The following is an 18,191-nucleotide window of genomic DNA, read 5'->3' as shown; positions in this document are numbered from 1 at the left end:
AGATTGAAGAGCCGTAGTGTTTCAGTAAACCCCCTGCTTTGTTTTACAGAGGCGCAGCAGCTAGTCTGTACGGCATCTGTGTCTGGTACTGCAGCTCAGTCCATTCAAGTAAAGGGGATTGAGCTGCAGTAGAATAGACAGCCACAGCCACAGCCACATGTATGGTGCTATGCCTATGTAAACAATGAAAGGAACGCAGCTCCAGCTGCTTAATTCTGCTTATTGGTGGGTGTCCTGATGGTTGGGCCCCAACCAATCAAACAAGGATAGGCTGTGGATATTCAAGTCCCTGAAAATCCCTATAAATTAAATCCAAATGTGGAGTTTCACCTGAAATTAATTGCAAATCCCCCGATTCTACACCATTAAATTTATTGTTTTTTGTGTTCTGTGAATAGTTGGACTTGGACATTACATATTCTGTTCTCGTATATTCCTATAATTCAGCTCAGTCAGATGTGTCCCCGGCTCTACTGTTACGAGATACATTTCTATAAGTAAAGAGAATCGGAAAGGGCCCCTCTACCCAATAACAACCCAAACAATATTTAATCATTTTAGGGGCACCTGAATAAAACCTGCACTACATTCTGACATACCTGGATACTGTTCCCCATCTGCATCTTCATTCGTCCTCTCACTCCTCCTCTTCTCTCTGGCATCTTTAAGACGTCTCTTTTCAGCACCATTATTTTTTTGGCATTTTCGGACTCTACACTTCTTACGTTGCACAGTTTCCGGACAGGGACCACCTCCAAACTGTGGCTCCAATGTGATCATTCTTGTTCGAATCATATGTCCTTTTCCACAGGACTTGTTACATTCTGACCAGTGAGACCATTCCGTCAGTTCACAGTTTATGGCTAGAAAGAAAAAACAACACTTAAAGGCTATGTACACTTCTGAAGACAATTTTTTTAAATAAGTTAATGTTTTATTTTATTTTGAACAATTATAAATTGACAACTGGGTGTTACCAGTAAGGCTTCATGCACACGACCGTGCCCGTAATTACGACCCGTAATTACGGGCATGACCAGCCGAGGAACGGCCAGCTGTGTTTTACGGTCCGTGCTCTCATTATAAAGTATAGGAGGATGGTCCGTAAAATATAAAAATAGGACATGTCCTATTTTTTTCGGCAGGTTTCTACGGCACGGACACCCTCCCGTAGACGTATGGGAAGGTGTCCGTCGGTCATAGAAATGAATGGGCCTGTAATTACGGGCGATTTTATGGTCGTGTACATGGGGTCTAGGGGGTGTGTCTCTGCACAGACTGACAACGTCCAATCAGGGCTGACAGATCGTGATTGTGTAGGGACACGCCCCTTTAACAAGAGGTAACACCCAGTTGTCACTTTATTCCTACATTTCTAGGAGCAACAACACAATACAGATTTTCAAGAAAATATGTTCCATAACTGTTATTTCATAGGGAATACAAGTATTTACTAAAATGGACGTCAGGAGAGGTAAAACAAAAAGGTTTGTGTCTCCGAATGGGCATATTTGATATATACTTCTCTTATTCTTCTATATGCTTCAGTTAATAAATTAAAGACTACACATTAATGTTTAATACATATGTAGCAGAGCTGAGTTTGTAATTTTTACTGTTTCGTAAGATTATATACTGCATATACAGTAGGCCAATAGCAAAACAAAAACAAAATAAAACAACAAACTGTGATAGTTAAACGAGTTGTTTTTTTAGCTAAAAACCCGATCAATTGATAGACACTGTCAGGATCTTCAAATGGGGTGCATAGACATAGTTTTTTTGGGGTCTTTAACCGCAATGAAGATGTCCAATGCTGATTATTACATTTATGATCCCAATTTTCTTACTCTGCACCATTTATAAAGTTTTTATCTCTTCCCCTTGTACGTACGGCATTCTGGGAGCATGCATTTTTCCACTTGTTTTAGCTCTTCGTTGCAGTCTCCAAGTTCCGCCGGTGACTTTAACATCCTCTGTCGTGTTCTGGTTCCCTTGCCGCATGTTACACTGCAATCACTCCAGTCAGACCATGGTGACAGCATACATGGGATAGTATCTGTGGGGTACAGGCAAGAATATCAAGTGTATCTATCACCTGTTAGGTGAACTATTGTTAAAGGGACACTCTGTGCAAAATAATGCATTATGTTATATCTAGTACAGGGCACAGGGGGGAAGGTGCATGGTCCTGGGATTTAAATAACACCAAAAAGAGGATCCCTGTGTCAAGTATTATCCCCTCAGGCACGGTGCCAGGCATGACGCAGTACATGGAATTTGCCGGGAGTCATTTTTTAATAATAGTAACACTGTGTATTAGTTTTCCCTAGAGTATTCCTTTATGCAAAATTAACATTCTAGCAGTTACCGACATCAGCAAAGATTTCACCATGATTTAGAAATTAGGTAAGTATAAACAAAATCTTTGGGTTTCTTTACTATTGTTTTTCACTTATTTTGGGCATACATGGCATAGTTTTATCATTATATGCTGTGTTTCACTCAGAGCTGGTTCTACAGGAATTGGGAAGTTACAGCGGCCATTTTTGCAGCTGCAGAAATATAATTTTTGTCACAGAGTCATCCAGATTTCCTTAAAAATGAATAGCCCCTGCTTTCGGATTAAGTAAATTATATAGACAAGTCTGCTGAGAGTGCCTTAATGTATTCATTCTCATTTATCTGGTTCTTTTCTTCGGTTAGTCTATTATTGTAGCTACAACATAAGCTGGCCATATACTTGCGATAGCTGTTGGCCGAACAATTGTTTGGCCGACAGCTGTTCCTCCCGACACTCCCACACACATGCACGGTAGACTCGACTGAGCATGCGTGGGTTGTCAAGAGGGAGAAGTGAGAAAGCCTTATAATAAAGGCTTATCTATTCGCAAACAAATAGATGGGGCATGTTGAAATTCAACATGTCCGACTCTTCTCTCCCCCAAAATCTGCTGTCGAAGGAGAGTCCGGATGCCTATATATACATTACACTTACCGAGTTCGGCCAACATACATCTAATGTGTATGGCCAGTCTTATTCATCACGCCTCACCAACTCCGTGCAAGACTTGTTGGAGCTTTACCTCCCTCTTTCATTTACTGCTCCGAATAATGTTCAAAATGAGTCTGTTCTGTGCTAGTCAATTTGAACATGTAGACGGATGTCTTCAGATGATCACCACTATCGTCCACTTTGCGAGATCTTTATCTGTATAGTTTTGTAAGTTTCTTGGTCCACTGATACAATTGACAACTTATTTGGCCACCTCTCTGATTACCTAAAATGGACAATTTCCATATTCAAATGTATGTCGATAGCGACCTTACCCCTTAGAGTCCTATAGGCACTCCTTGTGCTGCCATACAATGCCTCCCTATGGTACCGTGCTACAGAATTTTGACCATAATACAGAATCGGATGTAGCTTGCCATGATACTGTTTGAATCAGGGGCGGACACAGGGGCATGGGCACAGTCAACTGAGGGCCCCTGTGCATAAAAACTGTGTGGGCTGCTTAATGCCAACATGCCTGCAAATTACATCTTCTCAAATTGAATAAGAATAATTTTCTCCACAAAACAGCTAGATGATTATAACATGCCTTGCAGTCTATGGCAGTGAAGGGGTTAATGGCAATATCTCTTGTGGTCTAGGGCAGTGAAAAAAGTTTATGGTTACATCCCTGGTGGGCTAGGGCAGTGAAAGGGCTCATTGTAATGTTCCTGGTGGTCTAGGGCAGTGCATACGTTAATGGTAACATCCCTGGTGGTTTAGGACATGGAAGGGGTTAATCATAAAATTTACTGAATGGGATGATGCAGCGTCTGTGTAATGAGAAACTCGGGAAGAGTGTGGGCAAGTGAAACGGGGGGAGGGAACTGTGGCCAGAATGGCCTCCTGCCCCCCGCTCGACCCCTGTGTAGCTGAACAGACTGTACAGGCTATATGTCCACTCCTGCGCCCCATACTTTTCTACCGGTGCCGTATTACAACTATGTACAATTCACCGCCTGTTTGGAGCTGTTTAATGGTCAAAAGGTTGAGGCCTTATAGTAATGGTCAGATTCTCATCTAATGTATCTGCCAATAATGGGCCAATCGTTTTTGGTGCTCTACTTCTAAGCAATGAAGCGGGATCATAGGATGTATGGATTTTTATATTTCTAATGAATTACACTGCCAACATGAATCATACATCACTTTGTACAACCCGAGGATAATGGCCCATTTCAGACTCCTTTCATAAACTAGTAATAATGATTCACTGCGGTTTGTAAAGGGCACTATGCTAAATTTTGTGATGAATTGTACTGCGATCACTAGACTGGTCAGACAGAGGCTACAAAAGAACAATCAATGGTCTATGAATCATTATAACAGATAATAGGACAGCTAAGGAAGGACTACAGAGAGATGTTCATCAGGGCTTCTCCCGAATGGCTGCACTTGAACATTAGTACATTTAAAAGAGGCTTTGACTTGTTTGGTTCATTAGGGTATAATAGAAGCTTAAAAATGTATTTTCCTTCCTTTATTTTACTGAAATTATTTCCTTTGCTCCTGGTTTGACTACTTTATAGTAAGGGGCGTACTTAGAAGAGGAACAACCAACATCCAGAGGATCCTCCAGTAGGCCCTGGTTATGATACAAAAATGGGCTCTTAATACAAGGTCAATCACTTGCAACTAGGGTATAAAGTTGTATCACATATCACCTATTAGACCTTATTGATTATCTGTGTACAATGATAACAAGAGAAATGACAATATAATTAAAAGTGGACGCCATGTTGTATATAGATGGGTGGTGGAACCAAAGGGGATGTGACTAACCAGGGTTGGGCCCCTCTCTCCCATGGCTCGTTAGCAGCCGTACAGTCTGCTTCTATGGTATTATGCCCTTGCTTACAATAAAATATTATAGGGTTCTGCACCATCTCATCCACTTTGACAAGAACCAAGTCTTAATAAAGTCTTCACAGTATATAAGCAACCTGTTTTTGAACGGATTTAATGTGATGACTACTTACGGCACTCGGGCATCATACATTTTTCCACTTCAGAAGTCTCGGCCTTGCACATGGATCCATCTGCTGGTGTCATTTTAATCATCCTGTGCCGCTTCTTCATTCCCATACCACAGGTGGCGCTGCATTCCTCCCACTCACCCCACTCAGTTACAATACAGGTGCTCGGCTCTGTACATTGAATGAAACAAGGAATTGTCAGCTTTCATTCATGTATATATAATATATATTTATACAGTATATATAATATTTTAGGATTTGTAATACATTTTCCAATATAAGAGATTTTCCTACAAAAAAATAACCCATGGAGAAATATTTCTGATAGTAGCATAGATCATTCTGACATTAGCATTTGACCAAATGTAAAATTTGCCTTTAAATGTGAGTTGTTCATCTTTGTAATTGCATTGCAAAACTTATCTTGTATTGATCCTGATTTACAGTCTGTGTGATAGTTCAGAGCTGCATTCATAATTCTTTAGCTTTTCAGCTGAAATCTCCCAGCATTCATTGCTGTGGTGAGCTTACTGTGGTGATTTGCATCTTGAGCCTAAGTCCCTGCTCACCTCACATTTCTGTCCTACGTTAAGCGTGTACTCCAAGAAAGCTCCCGATGTACTGCATATTCTAAACATGTCCATAGAGATCCATGAGCCCGAGGAAGACCAAAAGAGTGTCCTTTTGGCCTCCATCGGGATGGTACACGTTGGTTTACATTTCTTTTCGAGGTATGGAATAGCGTAATAGACTACACCATGCTATACAACGGAATTCTGTAAAAAATGTATAGGAAGCGGTAGACTTTTTTTTAAAACGGGAGCCTATGAGTGACGTATGCCACTTTTCATGACGTATACCTTAAATGAATGCCATAAAAGTCAATGGGTAACGGATGCATGTAACGGATGGATGCCTATGACATCCGTCACACATAGGCTATCATGGCATCCGTTTAACGTACTGTATGTGTCATGAAAAGTTCATGACGTATACGTAAAATGGATGCCATAATAGTCTTTGGGTGACGGTTGGCACTTTTAGGGCATCCTTCACACCCTCCATTTAACATGTACATTGGGAGCTTTTCCCGGCGCATACGCTACACAAAGGGAAAAAAATGTGATGTGAATGGGGCCTCACCAAGTACTGTACAGAAATCTGGTGTATGAATAAGAAAACTCTAGCTCTGCATTATTGGAGCGCAGCTAAGCTGTTAGGAGTGGGTCTGGTGACAACTTTGTTGACTGTTTCCACTAACAAGCAGCAGAATTGTGAATGCAGCTCTGAACTGTAATACAGGCTGTAATTTAGGATTAGCATCAGGTAAGCAATGAGTTTACAAAGGAGATCAACCTGTGCAGATTATAGCTATATATATATATATATATATATATATATATATATATATATATATATATATGTATATATATAAAATGTAAAAGGCTGTGTTCACATTTCGTACGGATTTGTCCACCAGGGATTTTGCCACAGAAATCCACTGGGAAAATCAGCGACTAATTATATTAAAGATGAACATATTCTTTAGGCACTACCACTGTGGTAATACCAACAGTCAACCAAGAATAAATATGGGCAATGGATTAGATATCTATAAATTGGTCTTCATAGATTCATTGACTAATCATTCCAATCAGAGTCGATGATCACCCTCAAAGGGATTTCTATTACAGGAAAAGCTTTTTGAACATCATCTAGATGAGAATATGACTTACCACATTCCTCATTGACTATACACTTCTCTGTCTCCTCTGTTGGAACTTTACATATAGATCCATCCTCTGGAAATTGCTTTACATATCGTTCCCTGGATCTCATTCCCATTCCACAAGTGGCGCTACACGGGGACCACATAATCCACTCTGACATCATACATGTGGACGCATCTGAAAGAAAACAAAACCACGCATTACACCATGGCAGAACAAGAGCAATAACACTCTCTGTAGTAATGAGTGGAAAGTGACTATGAGGTTGCACACTGACAGCAAACTATTTATAGCAAATATGCAATGCGTCAGAGAATTAACTTGAAACTCCTCGGCCCCATTGCACAATCTGTTACAGGCCTTCAACTTAGACGCATACAGATGTGTCCACCCTTACCTTTGCTTTTATTTAGTCAAGGACTCCAATTTCTCATGAAACCATTTCAATACAATATCGCGATATTCTAGCAAAATTACCATCATCGCTGCATCCTGGTCCCATACAAGGTTCAAAGTCCTGTGTGTCTGGACATGGGACGCTGAGATCCAGCTGTGCTTTCAGCATACGTTGTCTCATTCTTTTGCCTTTGTCACAGGTAGCGGAACTGCAAGCGGACCATGGAGACCAGTTGGAATAGATGCAAGTCTCCGGGGTGTCATCTAAAAGACAAGAAACACAATCAAGAAGCATCTTGACCCCCTCAGGCACTTATTCTGTAGGTACATTCTTGGAAATGTTCCATAATCAGGATTGGGGGACAGTGTAATGCAGGAAATTACTATTAGGATCTTCACATCTGGAACAGTTTTGCTACACTAGGACGCATATGATTCGTCAGTGAGATTGTAGTGTAGTATAAGAAATGTTCTAAAATATTTGAAACGACTTGCAGATAAAATAATGGAGTATGATATTAAAGAAAATGGAGAGGAAGTGCACACGTTAGGGATAATTTAGGGCTTACTCTTATAATACTTTTTTGCATTCTCTATCCTTAAAATAAAGAAGATTAAAATAGTTGTCCCAAAATTATAAATTATCACCTATCCACAGGATAGGTGATAATTTTCTGAACGCTGGGTGCCCCACTGCTGGGACCTCCACCGATCGCAAAATCTAGGTCCCAAATGCCCAGATCCTCCTCACTGCTCAACCGCAGTGAGAAGGACATTGAATGGAGCAGGGGTTAAGCATGTGCGCTGCCGCACCATTAAAATTCTATGGGAATGACAGAAAACAGACAAGTGCAGCGCTTGACTGTTTCCGTCACTCTTATAAACAGTGAATGGAATGGCAGGTGCATGCTCGACCACCGCTCAATTGAAGTTCCTCCTCACTGCGGGGGTGCAGTGAGGGGGATCTGGGGGCTTAGGAACCCTGTTCTCACGATAAGTTGGGTCCCACAAGTGTGACCCCCAGGGATCAGAAAATAATAACCTTTCCTGGGGATAGGTGACAGTTTATGATTATGGGAATACCCCTTTAAGGTAAATCATTGATTAAATAGCAGTTTCCTCACTTAGTAGGAGTGGGAGAATTTGGATTCTATCTATGCAAGGCTGAGAGAAAAATCAAATTTTTGTTGTTTTAAAGGAATTTTTTTCGGATACAACAGGGGCATATCAGTAGGCTATAATACCAATGTCCAATCTGATTACTGTGACCCCGCCAATCTTTAAAACAAAGTGGCAAAATGACTGGGAAAGTGAGTTGCCACGTCGTCTCCTATTGATTCCGCTCAGCTTTTTCCAGGTGGCTGAATGGTCACTCACTGACTATAATGGGCCGACCATGCGGCATCTAACAGTGGAGTAATGTCACGAGACTGCCACTTCGTTCTACTGATCAGTAGGGGTCATATTGGCCGGACTCTCGCCACTCAAACATCCTAGTAATATGCCACCCTTATCTGTCCTGATAACAACCCCTTTAGGAATCTGCTCTATATGGCAACCTGTACTCAAGACCTTAGGCTCTCAAAAAACAGCCCTTTATTTTATTACCAGAAAGTTCTCACTAAAGCTGGCCCATTAATAACATTATTTTATGGAATTGCAATTTAAGCAATCCCCTTATATATTCATATCTGAAAATCTACACCTTAGATTCTGTCACTTTGCTGATTTATCTCTTAAATACTTTGAATTTCCACCGGGGCAGGAACTAAAACACATTGAATATATTGAGGTAATTTAAGTCAGCAGCAGATAGAGAAGAAAAATACTTTGTGAGGGCAGCACAATGTATTCTGATAAATCACTTAAAAATTCCCAAAAAGAGAAAATCCATCAAGTGCCATTTTCCTGCCTTTTGTTTGCCCCCGCTGAGCCTGATAAATGAACCCTTTAATCATACATCTTGCAGATCTTACAGGGACCACTTGAGGGCAGTGACTGGCAAATAAAGTACTAATTTTTCCTTCCCTTTTATGTGGTGGCAGCGCCGATGAGTGATTGCGAGTAAAAAAGCGTCAGTATGATTTTAAGACAAACAAAGCTTTCTTTATGCATAATCGCAATCAATTCTTGTCATCGGCTCACTGCGGAATCAGGGCTCCTGGCAGACTTGCTTTATTTTAAACATTAGAGATATGGCAATGCTGATAGGGGCTGCTTCTAAATTGGGGAATTTATCTTGTGTGCAACTTGGGAAGACAGATTCCATGTTCCTTCCAACAAGAATAATATATTACAAATAGATGTATGTAAAATAACATTAAGAGGTTATGCCGGGAAATGTAGCATGAAGAAAAAGGGTTAATGGGTTGTTCTATTCGAAATATGGAAACTGTAAACCAACCTGAAACTGATGCTGGATATTCTGAAGATAATATAGTAATATGTCTTTAATTCAGCATTAAAAGGGTCAGATAGATCTGGGATTGGCAAATAGTCTGGATTATCAGACATAGAAAAGTATATACAATGTATGTAAGGGTAGAGAACCTCGGGGGAAGTCCCTTCAAAATAAAAATGCTGATATCAAATTTGCTACTAATCTCCTTATCAGTCCTCGCTACTTAATCGCCTGTTTTTGGTCTTGTCAAATTCAAAATTTTCATACAATTTTGTAACAGAATCAGAGTTTCTAGACCATTGCGTTCTGAATTAAAGAGATTAAAGATTTAACTGTAAGTATAATCCTGAGCTTTGCATCACTATGAAGCTTCTTCTGTTGCTCACACAACCACTAACCCCCAACCCGGGACTGATGTAGCTGCCACTTGTTCTCGCTCCTTTTACCCTTGTAAGAAAGAAGGGCATTGTGACCACCTGGTTGGTCCTTAACAAAATATAAACCACTATAGGGAAAGACATATGGTCCTTTTTGAAGGAGTAAATTGAAGCTCCTGGGCCCTAGTGAAAAATTTGCAACAGGGCACGCCAACTAACATCAGCCATTCATAACACTGATGTCTCTGTTTGTGGCAGAGCGGCTCTGAGGTCCTTCCAAGCACCAGGGCCCGGGTGAGACTGCTTCCTTTGCACCCACTATAACTAACCCACTGGCCCATTTTTCATGGATTTCATAGCAGCTGCACCTCTGGGGTCCTGAGGCCTCACCAAAAATGTGTATGGATTGGTTAGAGATACTTTATAGAGGATTTATTTCCCAGTATGCCTCGCAACTCACTTGTCACTAGACCTTATGCTGAAAATAATGGTGTTACAGCTCCGTGTTTTATAGAGACATAATTGGGCACCCATAGACGTTCATAGGGCTATAATGTACCTCAGAAAACCTACAATTTCATATGGAGGCGTATTAAGGTTTATTTTCTCTTAGATTACGTATAAATCCAAGAGAAAAAAAACCACATAGAATGCTTCATCACATGCTGTATGATAAAAAATATTCTCCAGTTCTTGCTATTGTGGGTTCTTTTCCTCGTGCCTATGTACATTAGCCAATCAGGATTCATCTCTCATACAAGGCACTGTCAGGCTATGTTCACACAGAGTATTTTGGGGGAGGAATATCTGCCTCAAAATTCCGTTTGGAACTTTGAGGCAGATTTTCCTCTCCCTGCATGCCGATTTTCGCGGCGATTTTCGCGCCGTTTTTCGCCCGCGGCCATTGAGCATAAAACAGCGCGAAATACGCTTTCTTTGCTTCCCATTGAAGTCAATGGGAGGTCAGAGGCGGAAGCGCCCGAAGATAGGGCATGTCGCTTCTTTTTCCCGCGAGGCAGTTTTACTGCTCGCGGGAAAAAGACGCCGACGCCTCCCATTGAAATCAATGGGAAGCGTTCTCGGTTCGTTTTTGCCGAGTTTTGCGACGCGGTTTCCGCGTAAAAAAACTCGGCAAAATACTCTGTGTGAACATAGCCTTAAAATGTAGCGCTAAAATAGTCTTTAATTTATTTGAACCCCCACAAAATATTTTTTTTACCTTCATCTTTTTCTTCTGTGACCAGATCAGCTACGATGTCGTCTACGTTGTCCGGGACTATATTGCATTGCTCTCCCTGTAAGACATAATACATAATTAATGGGCTGTAAAGGGTGTGCTGCTCGGCCAATTACTGATCTAATGAGAGGCGGATTTTTCCGTGTGGTAAGGTTGAGTATTACTCGGTATACATTACTCACACAACGCCATGGTACGTCACACGATATAGTAAGTGCTAAGTTCATGCCGTTCAATTAGAGAAAGTGGAGCAAGGAATCATTTACATTTTCTTATTCAATCCAATTATGTACACAAAAAAACAACAAAAAAAAACCTTTACCATAGACACTGATGTACCTTATTGTGCCTTGGACCCAGTGCAAAAACTCTACCTGATCCTCCAAACTAACCATCCATGTCTTCATATATTTTCACACTAAACATGAACTATATATGCTAAAATAATGCATTATTCCTTAAAGGGATTGTCCAAGATTTGAAGAAACGGTCAACTTTTTTTTTTATACAGAAACAGTGCCACCTCTGTCCATAGGTTGACTCTGGTATTGCAGCTCATCCTTACTCAAGTGAATGGTGCAGAACTGCAGTACCAAACACAGCCTATGGATAGGAGTGGCACTGTTTCTGAAAAAAAAGCAAGTATGGTTACATCATTGTGACAAGTGATCATACCTTTCTACTTGCGGCTGGTCCATGAAGAACAGAGGTCTGGTTGTAATTCTAAGTTTTAACCCTACATCTCCTATACCACTCGCCATATGTGAACAGCAGAAAGTGCAACATTGAATATACAGTATTAGCAGAGAATCTATTACTGAGGACAACTTTACTTTATTGTGATGTTTATTCCATGATGAATAGGATTCGCTAAGCCATGACATTACTGGTGAGAGGCGTTCGTTTGCATTTTAAAACATGATCATTCTTATTGAAGGGGTTCCCCAGGATTATAAAAAGTGTTGCCTTATTTTCGGAAAACTCTTGGGCTGTCCCAAAGTGAAAAGGCTGAGCTGCAATACCAGAACCAGCCTATAGAGGAGTGGTGCTGTTTTTTTTTAGAAAAAAAACAACACTTTTTTTCAAATTCTGGACAACCCCTTAAATCTTCAATATTATAAAGGGCATTATAGAGTAGTATAGACTAGAGGATAAGCTGTGGGCAAATCCAGGGAGTCCATAATACAGCACACATATCCCTGGACATGGCCATGAAAAAACAATCCATTGTTGAACTAGAGAATTGAACAGGAGATGTATATTTAAAAAGAAAAGTGTTTGTATAATAAAAGTGACTTTTATTTTATTGCATGAAAAAACAGCTTTATTTATATATTTAAAAAACAAATAAGCCTTTAATATCCTTATTCATGATAAGTTTTACATACCTTTCTGGCAATTCGCTCAATAACAACTCTAGCAACTGGAATGATGGGACCTCCTTCTGGATCATAAAATGGGCTCTGTGGGTGGTCCAAACTGGTCAGTGGCCGAATTTTATCTTGTGGTATTGTAGGTTTATTGGGTGACTAGATACAATGAGAACATTGAAAATATATATTACTGAAAAGAAGTTTACATAGACATGATTGACCTAATCTAACTCTAGTTGTTTGATTATTACTGATCTTTCAAGGCTCCAGGTGGCGACCAAAAAATATAGTTTGGCTTCTAAATTTTTAGATTTTTGGCAAAGGCAGCCAAGTGAGCCCTACTGCATAGACATAGATTCAAAAAATAACATTCTGGCTTCCTGCAGCTGCCACTAGAGGGAGCCTGGGAGCTTACTGCATACTGCGTTATTATTGAGTTCAAGCTATACAGTAAGCTCCTATCCTCCCTCTAGTGGCAACAGTAAGTAATACAACATAGAGCATATCATATTCTGTAAACGCTTCGGTCAGTCAATCAGTCCACATTCCATTGTAAAAGCTATGGCCGGTAAGTCCAATAAAAATGTTGATATTTAATATGGCAACCAAATAATATAATTTGACTCCTATATTTTTAGACTTTTTTCAGACTTTTTTTTGCATATGCTGACCCAGAGGACATACCTGTTTTGTTGTATTTGGCCTAAATCAGCAGAAAAAAATATTCTAATCATAAATAAAGAATAACCTGGAACATCACTGTAACCTTACTTGAACATGACCTAAAAATCGGCAGCATTTCAAGGGGATCTATATCTTTGTGACACTACTCTAAAGGAAAATGCTAACCTTATATAGGTACTAGACAGATGCCCTGTCTGGTACCTACTGTTGCCTCCCATCCTCCCATATAGTGTATGTACGATCATGCAGTATTCTAATAACCATACCATACAGTGCCCAGTTATATGTGCCATACAGTATGGTGCCAAATAATAGTGCCATACTTTGGCCAAATAACACTTCAATACAGTTGCCTAACTAAGGCTCTGTTCACATCTGCGTTGGGGTCCCGTTCTGAGGTTCCATCGGAGGTTTCCGTCAGAACAGGACCCTGAGCAGACACAAACTGACACCGACGGAAACCAGGGGTTTCCGTTTTCATCACCATTGATTTCAATGGTGACGGAGAGTGTGCCCGTGGTTTCCATTTGTCTCTTTTGTGTACAGGACCCATCGTTTAGGCTATTGCAAACGACGGGTCCGGTGCACAAAAGAGACAAACAGAAACCACGGGCACCCTCTCTGTCACCATTGAAATCAATGGTGATGGAAACGGAAACCCCTAGTTTCCGTCAGTGTCAGTTTGTGTCTGCTCAGGGTCCTGTTCTGACGGAAACCTCCGATGGAACCTCAGAACGGGACCCCAATGCAGATGTGAACAGAGCCTAACAATGCTATACGGAAGCACCACCACCACCACCATACACTGTAAAAATAAAATTTACTATACAAAGCCTAAGTAACAGTGCTACACAATGCCTATGTGAATGCCACCAAACAGTGCTCAAATACTACCACCATACAGTGACCAAATAACAGCTCTATACATAAAGAAATCTAATAACAGTGCTACATGTCTAAATAAAACTGCTATATGATTAATGTCTATATGACACATCCCTAAGACTGGTCCTGCTTAACTGCTTAAAGGGACACTCGTCAGAAAGTCCCAATGTGGCCAAACATGGTGGGCTCTGAATAATACTTCCACTGTAAAATAATAAGAAAAAGTAAGATTCTCTTACATCATTTTTTTTTATTTAAAGTAATTGGCAAAGAGGTACAATTAGAATACAAGGCATGCTGTATTCCAGATCCTGGATTGACACTTCGGGAGGAAAGGAAGGGGTGTCTTGATGCCATACAATGGTTCTATATCTACACTACTTTAAAATCACTCCAATTGACAGATTTTATATCAAGTAATGATCTCTCTAAGAATAAACCATGAAGCGTTCAGAATATATAATAATGAGAGTGTCCATTAGGTGGCAGTATAATCACACAGGCCTCGCAGTCATCACACAAACTTGTCTAAAGCGGCTCCAAAATATATGACTACAGCGCAATAGAAAAAAAAGGAGAATTATAGATCAGTACAAGAGATTAGCAGATCATCTTTCTTGACACACATATAAGAATAAGTCCCTAACAGGCAGCGTTAATTTTTGTATCTTATATATAATTTTACGAAGCTGTGATCATGGGGATTATGCCCGCCATTCACGGTCCGGGAAGTTGCAGGATCAGTATTCCGGGATTAATCGTCAATAGTTAAAAAAATATTTTCGATTTCTGGCATTTGAGGGGAAATACATAGTATGCAGAGTTCCGTTTTAACCCTGAATGCTATAAAAGAGTTTATTTCAGGCAAAAGTTTTCTGCAGAAGGGATGGAGTGTGTGGCTGATGAATGAGTGTGCATTGATTTTAATTTGTAAATCGCAGGTTTTACAGAGAGCAGAAAATCAATGGTATACTCTCAATTTATGTTCTGTTTTACGCAGTATCCTCGATTTGAACAAGTACAATGATATTGTAGCAATGCAGAAGGACTATATACGTTAGATCTGCAATACTGTATGGATGCTGTATAGATCCCAGCATGGGGGTAAGTATAAGGGTAGTAGACAGAGCGGCTTCTATGGGCTCAGATTCTACAAAGGCCCAACTGGTCTCAGAGTTGAGGTGCATTTAGCGATCGGAGGGGATGATTAGAAAATGTGATGCAGATCAATGGGAGAGTAAAGAAACGGGAAAAAACCTGTGAATTCAGTTATGCAGAAAACTCCAAAGCTCCCTCTAGTGGTAGCTGCTGGCAACCAAAAGTTTATCATTAAAGGGGTTGCCCAGCTGTTTTTTATACTTATGACATATCCACTGGATAAGTCATCAGTATATGATCGATGGCGGTCCGACACCTGGACCCAGTTCTGATCAGCTGTTCTGGCTGCCTCCGGGCACCGGAAACTATGCATGGTCGGTCCTGGAAGCAGAAGACTCCGACCACTGTATAGCAGCCTAATGCAGTTCTATAGACGCTATACAATGGTTGGAGCCTTCTGCTTCTGGTACCGACCCTGCATGGCTCCCGGCGCCCGGAGGCAGCCAGGACGGCTGATTGGTGCGGGGTCCGGGGATCGGAGCCCCACTGATCATATACTGATGACCTTTCTTGTGGATAGGTCATCAGTATAAAAAAATCGCCCCCCAACCTGGACAACCTCTTTAATGTCTATTCTAGGGATTTAGCTCTCCGTATTAGAAAAGAAAAGCTTTGACTTCTATCAAGATATAAAAAGAAATGAATTAGGATGTTGGACCTAAAAACAACACGGTGTTAAAAAGTTGGCATTCCCTTTAAGGTGATCATGGTGGTCCAAGTTTTGCTAAGATAGACAGACAGACAGACAGACAGACAAACAGAGACAGGCAGACAGACAGACAGATAGACAGACAGAGGCAGACAGACAGACAGACAGACAAACAGAGACAGACAGACAGACAGACAGATAGACAGACAGACATACAGACACACATACAGATAGATAGACAGACAGACAGACATACAGACATACATACAGATAGACAGACAGACAGACAGATAGACAGACAGATAGATAGATCTTGATTCAGGCAATAATACTAAATAATGCAATAATGGAAAAAACACTAAATAACCTACTTAAATGTTAAAGAGGAACTATTATTTGAGATATTCTTTATGTATTTTCCTCATTCGACAGTGCTGTTTGTAGAATGTATATACAATTATTTATTTTATTTGTCCCATTTCAGCTTAAATAATAATTTACCGATGTGACCTAAAAAGTTATTTACCCAAAAGATATTGCTGGACAATAACGAATTGGGGTAGGAACAGTATTCATTTTTTTGGAAAACTTGGGTTTTATCATTTTTTAGTTTTAGCGATTGGTGGGGGTCTCAGTGTTCAGACTCCCACCAATCAAAACTTCTGTCACTATGACATGTCAGAAGTTGGTTGAATGTTTAGTTACCCTTTAAAGGGTATTAAAAAAATTGGGTTTCTAAACGACACAACACATTTTAAATGGTCATATTGCATAATGGGAGTTTTTCTTTCTTCTTGGACACAGTCAGGAATCTGCAGTATATTTTGATTGATACTTTTGATGTAAGGACGTATTTTCAAGAATTTTGAAAAGCAACAGTGAAACCTCGAGATAAGTTTATTTTATGTTACCATGATGACAAGCTGGATATGTCATTGCCCCTAAGGGAACAGATCAACAAACTACCCAGCAGCACTTCTGGGCCTTCACTTCAACTTATGTTGTATTTGCTTCTTTACAGTCTTGTTTTTAAAGTGACATTGTGTGTTACGGAACTAAAAAACCTTAATTATAATAGTGAACTTGGCATATATAATAGTAATTGTTATTAGTTTTCAAGCATATTTGAGGGTACATATAAAAACACAGTTTTTGGTTTAAAAATGTTCTTTCCTTCCATGTGTTTATTGCCCAGGAAAAGCACTTGGACCAGGAACATAACAAGTAATTAAGGGCCCCATAGCAAAATTTGAACTAGAACACCCCTCCAGCAAGTGAGTTTTAAAAATAAAAAGCAAATGCATGTGATGTGTCCTCTCCTAATGCACATGGATAATGCTCAGTGATGTCATAGTACAGGGATCATTTACACAGTGATGTCACGGTAAAGGGATAATTAAAGGCTTTGGACACCTATGACATGAAAATAATGATTTTTCAATATGTTAGTGGTTATTGGGAGTTAAAAAAGTTGCGCTAGGGTTCAGGCTGCAATCCTCATTACTTCATTAATTTACAGACCCCTGATATGCAGTTTTGCATCTTTCTCCTAGTTTCAGACTTTTCTCATGCTGGCGTGTCCCTTCAAGTAATACATGCTGGAATTGAGTTTTGTCTGTACAAGAAGCTGCTGTTTTTATTAGCTATTATGTATCAGCACAGCTTCATTCCTGTACTGCTTTCACCTTCTACATCACATTATGTATTTTTTCTCCCTTGTGCTGGCAGACACTGATGCTAAGGAGTGTGTGAGTTTTCTTTCTCATCCGCTGCAGATTTTGCCGTGGCTGCTACACAGTTTTGGGATCTGTCCCCCCTCTGCCCCTGCTAACTGCCATGTGTAATCTTCCCTACCTATTTACACTCTAAAACTGACAGCTTGTGGATGCTTCAACACTCTGATATTCCATGTACATATTCTCCCCCTCCTTGATGCCCTCTTACACTGAGAGAAGGAAGGGAAGAGTAGAGAGAGCCAACACAGCTAAAAGCAAAAATGTAGCAATACTTTAAGGGGGGTTTACAACAAGTGTTTGTTTAGGTTTTGTGAAAAAAGTTTATTTAGATTATAAAGTTTATTTAGATTATAAAGTTTATTTAGAAAGGTCCTTAATTTTGTATTTAGGAAGCAAATGAATGATAAAAAAAAAATGTCAGTGCAAAGGTGTCCATAGCCTTTAACTTAATGAAGTTACATCACCGGAATCATGCACACAGTAATGACACAGTAGTGGGAAAAGTTTCACAGTGATTTCACAAAGTACAGGGTT

General features: G+C 40.1%; 1 protein-coding gene across 1 annotated transcript in view; it reads right to left on the bottom strand.

The window, feature by feature from the left end:
- The window catches only part of SPON1 (spondin 1), a 213,579-nt gene that overhangs the window by 11,896 nt on the left and 183,492 nt on the right, over nt 1-18,191 (bottom strand). The window contains exons 9-15 of the mRNA XM_075837782.1: nt 12,561-12,701; nt 11,155-11,230; nt 7,239-7,421; nt 6,768-6,938; nt 5,035-5,202; nt 1,895-2,059; nt 600-863 (exon numbers count right to left, since the gene is read on the bottom strand). Of these exons, the coding sequence (XP_075693897.1) occupies nt 600-863; nt 1,895-2,059; nt 5,035-5,202; nt 6,768-6,938; nt 7,239-7,421; nt 11,155-11,230; nt 12,561-12,701 (1,168 nt within the window). The remainder of the gene's footprint in view (nt 1-599; nt 864-1,894; nt 2,060-5,034; nt 5,203-6,767; nt 6,939-7,238; nt 7,422-11,154; nt 11,231-12,560; nt 12,702-18,191) is intronic.

This window comes from Rhinoderma darwinii, chromosome 9, assembly GCF_050947455.1.
Source record: "Rhinoderma darwinii isolate aRhiDar2 chromosome 9, aRhiDar2.hap1, whole genome shotgun sequence".
Classification (NCBI taxonomy): Eukaryota; Metazoa; Chordata; class Amphibia; order Anura; family Rhinodermatidae; genus Rhinoderma; species Rhinoderma darwinii.
Note: the sequence above shows the minus strand (reverse complement) of the source record. Positions and strands in the feature narration are given on the sequence as shown.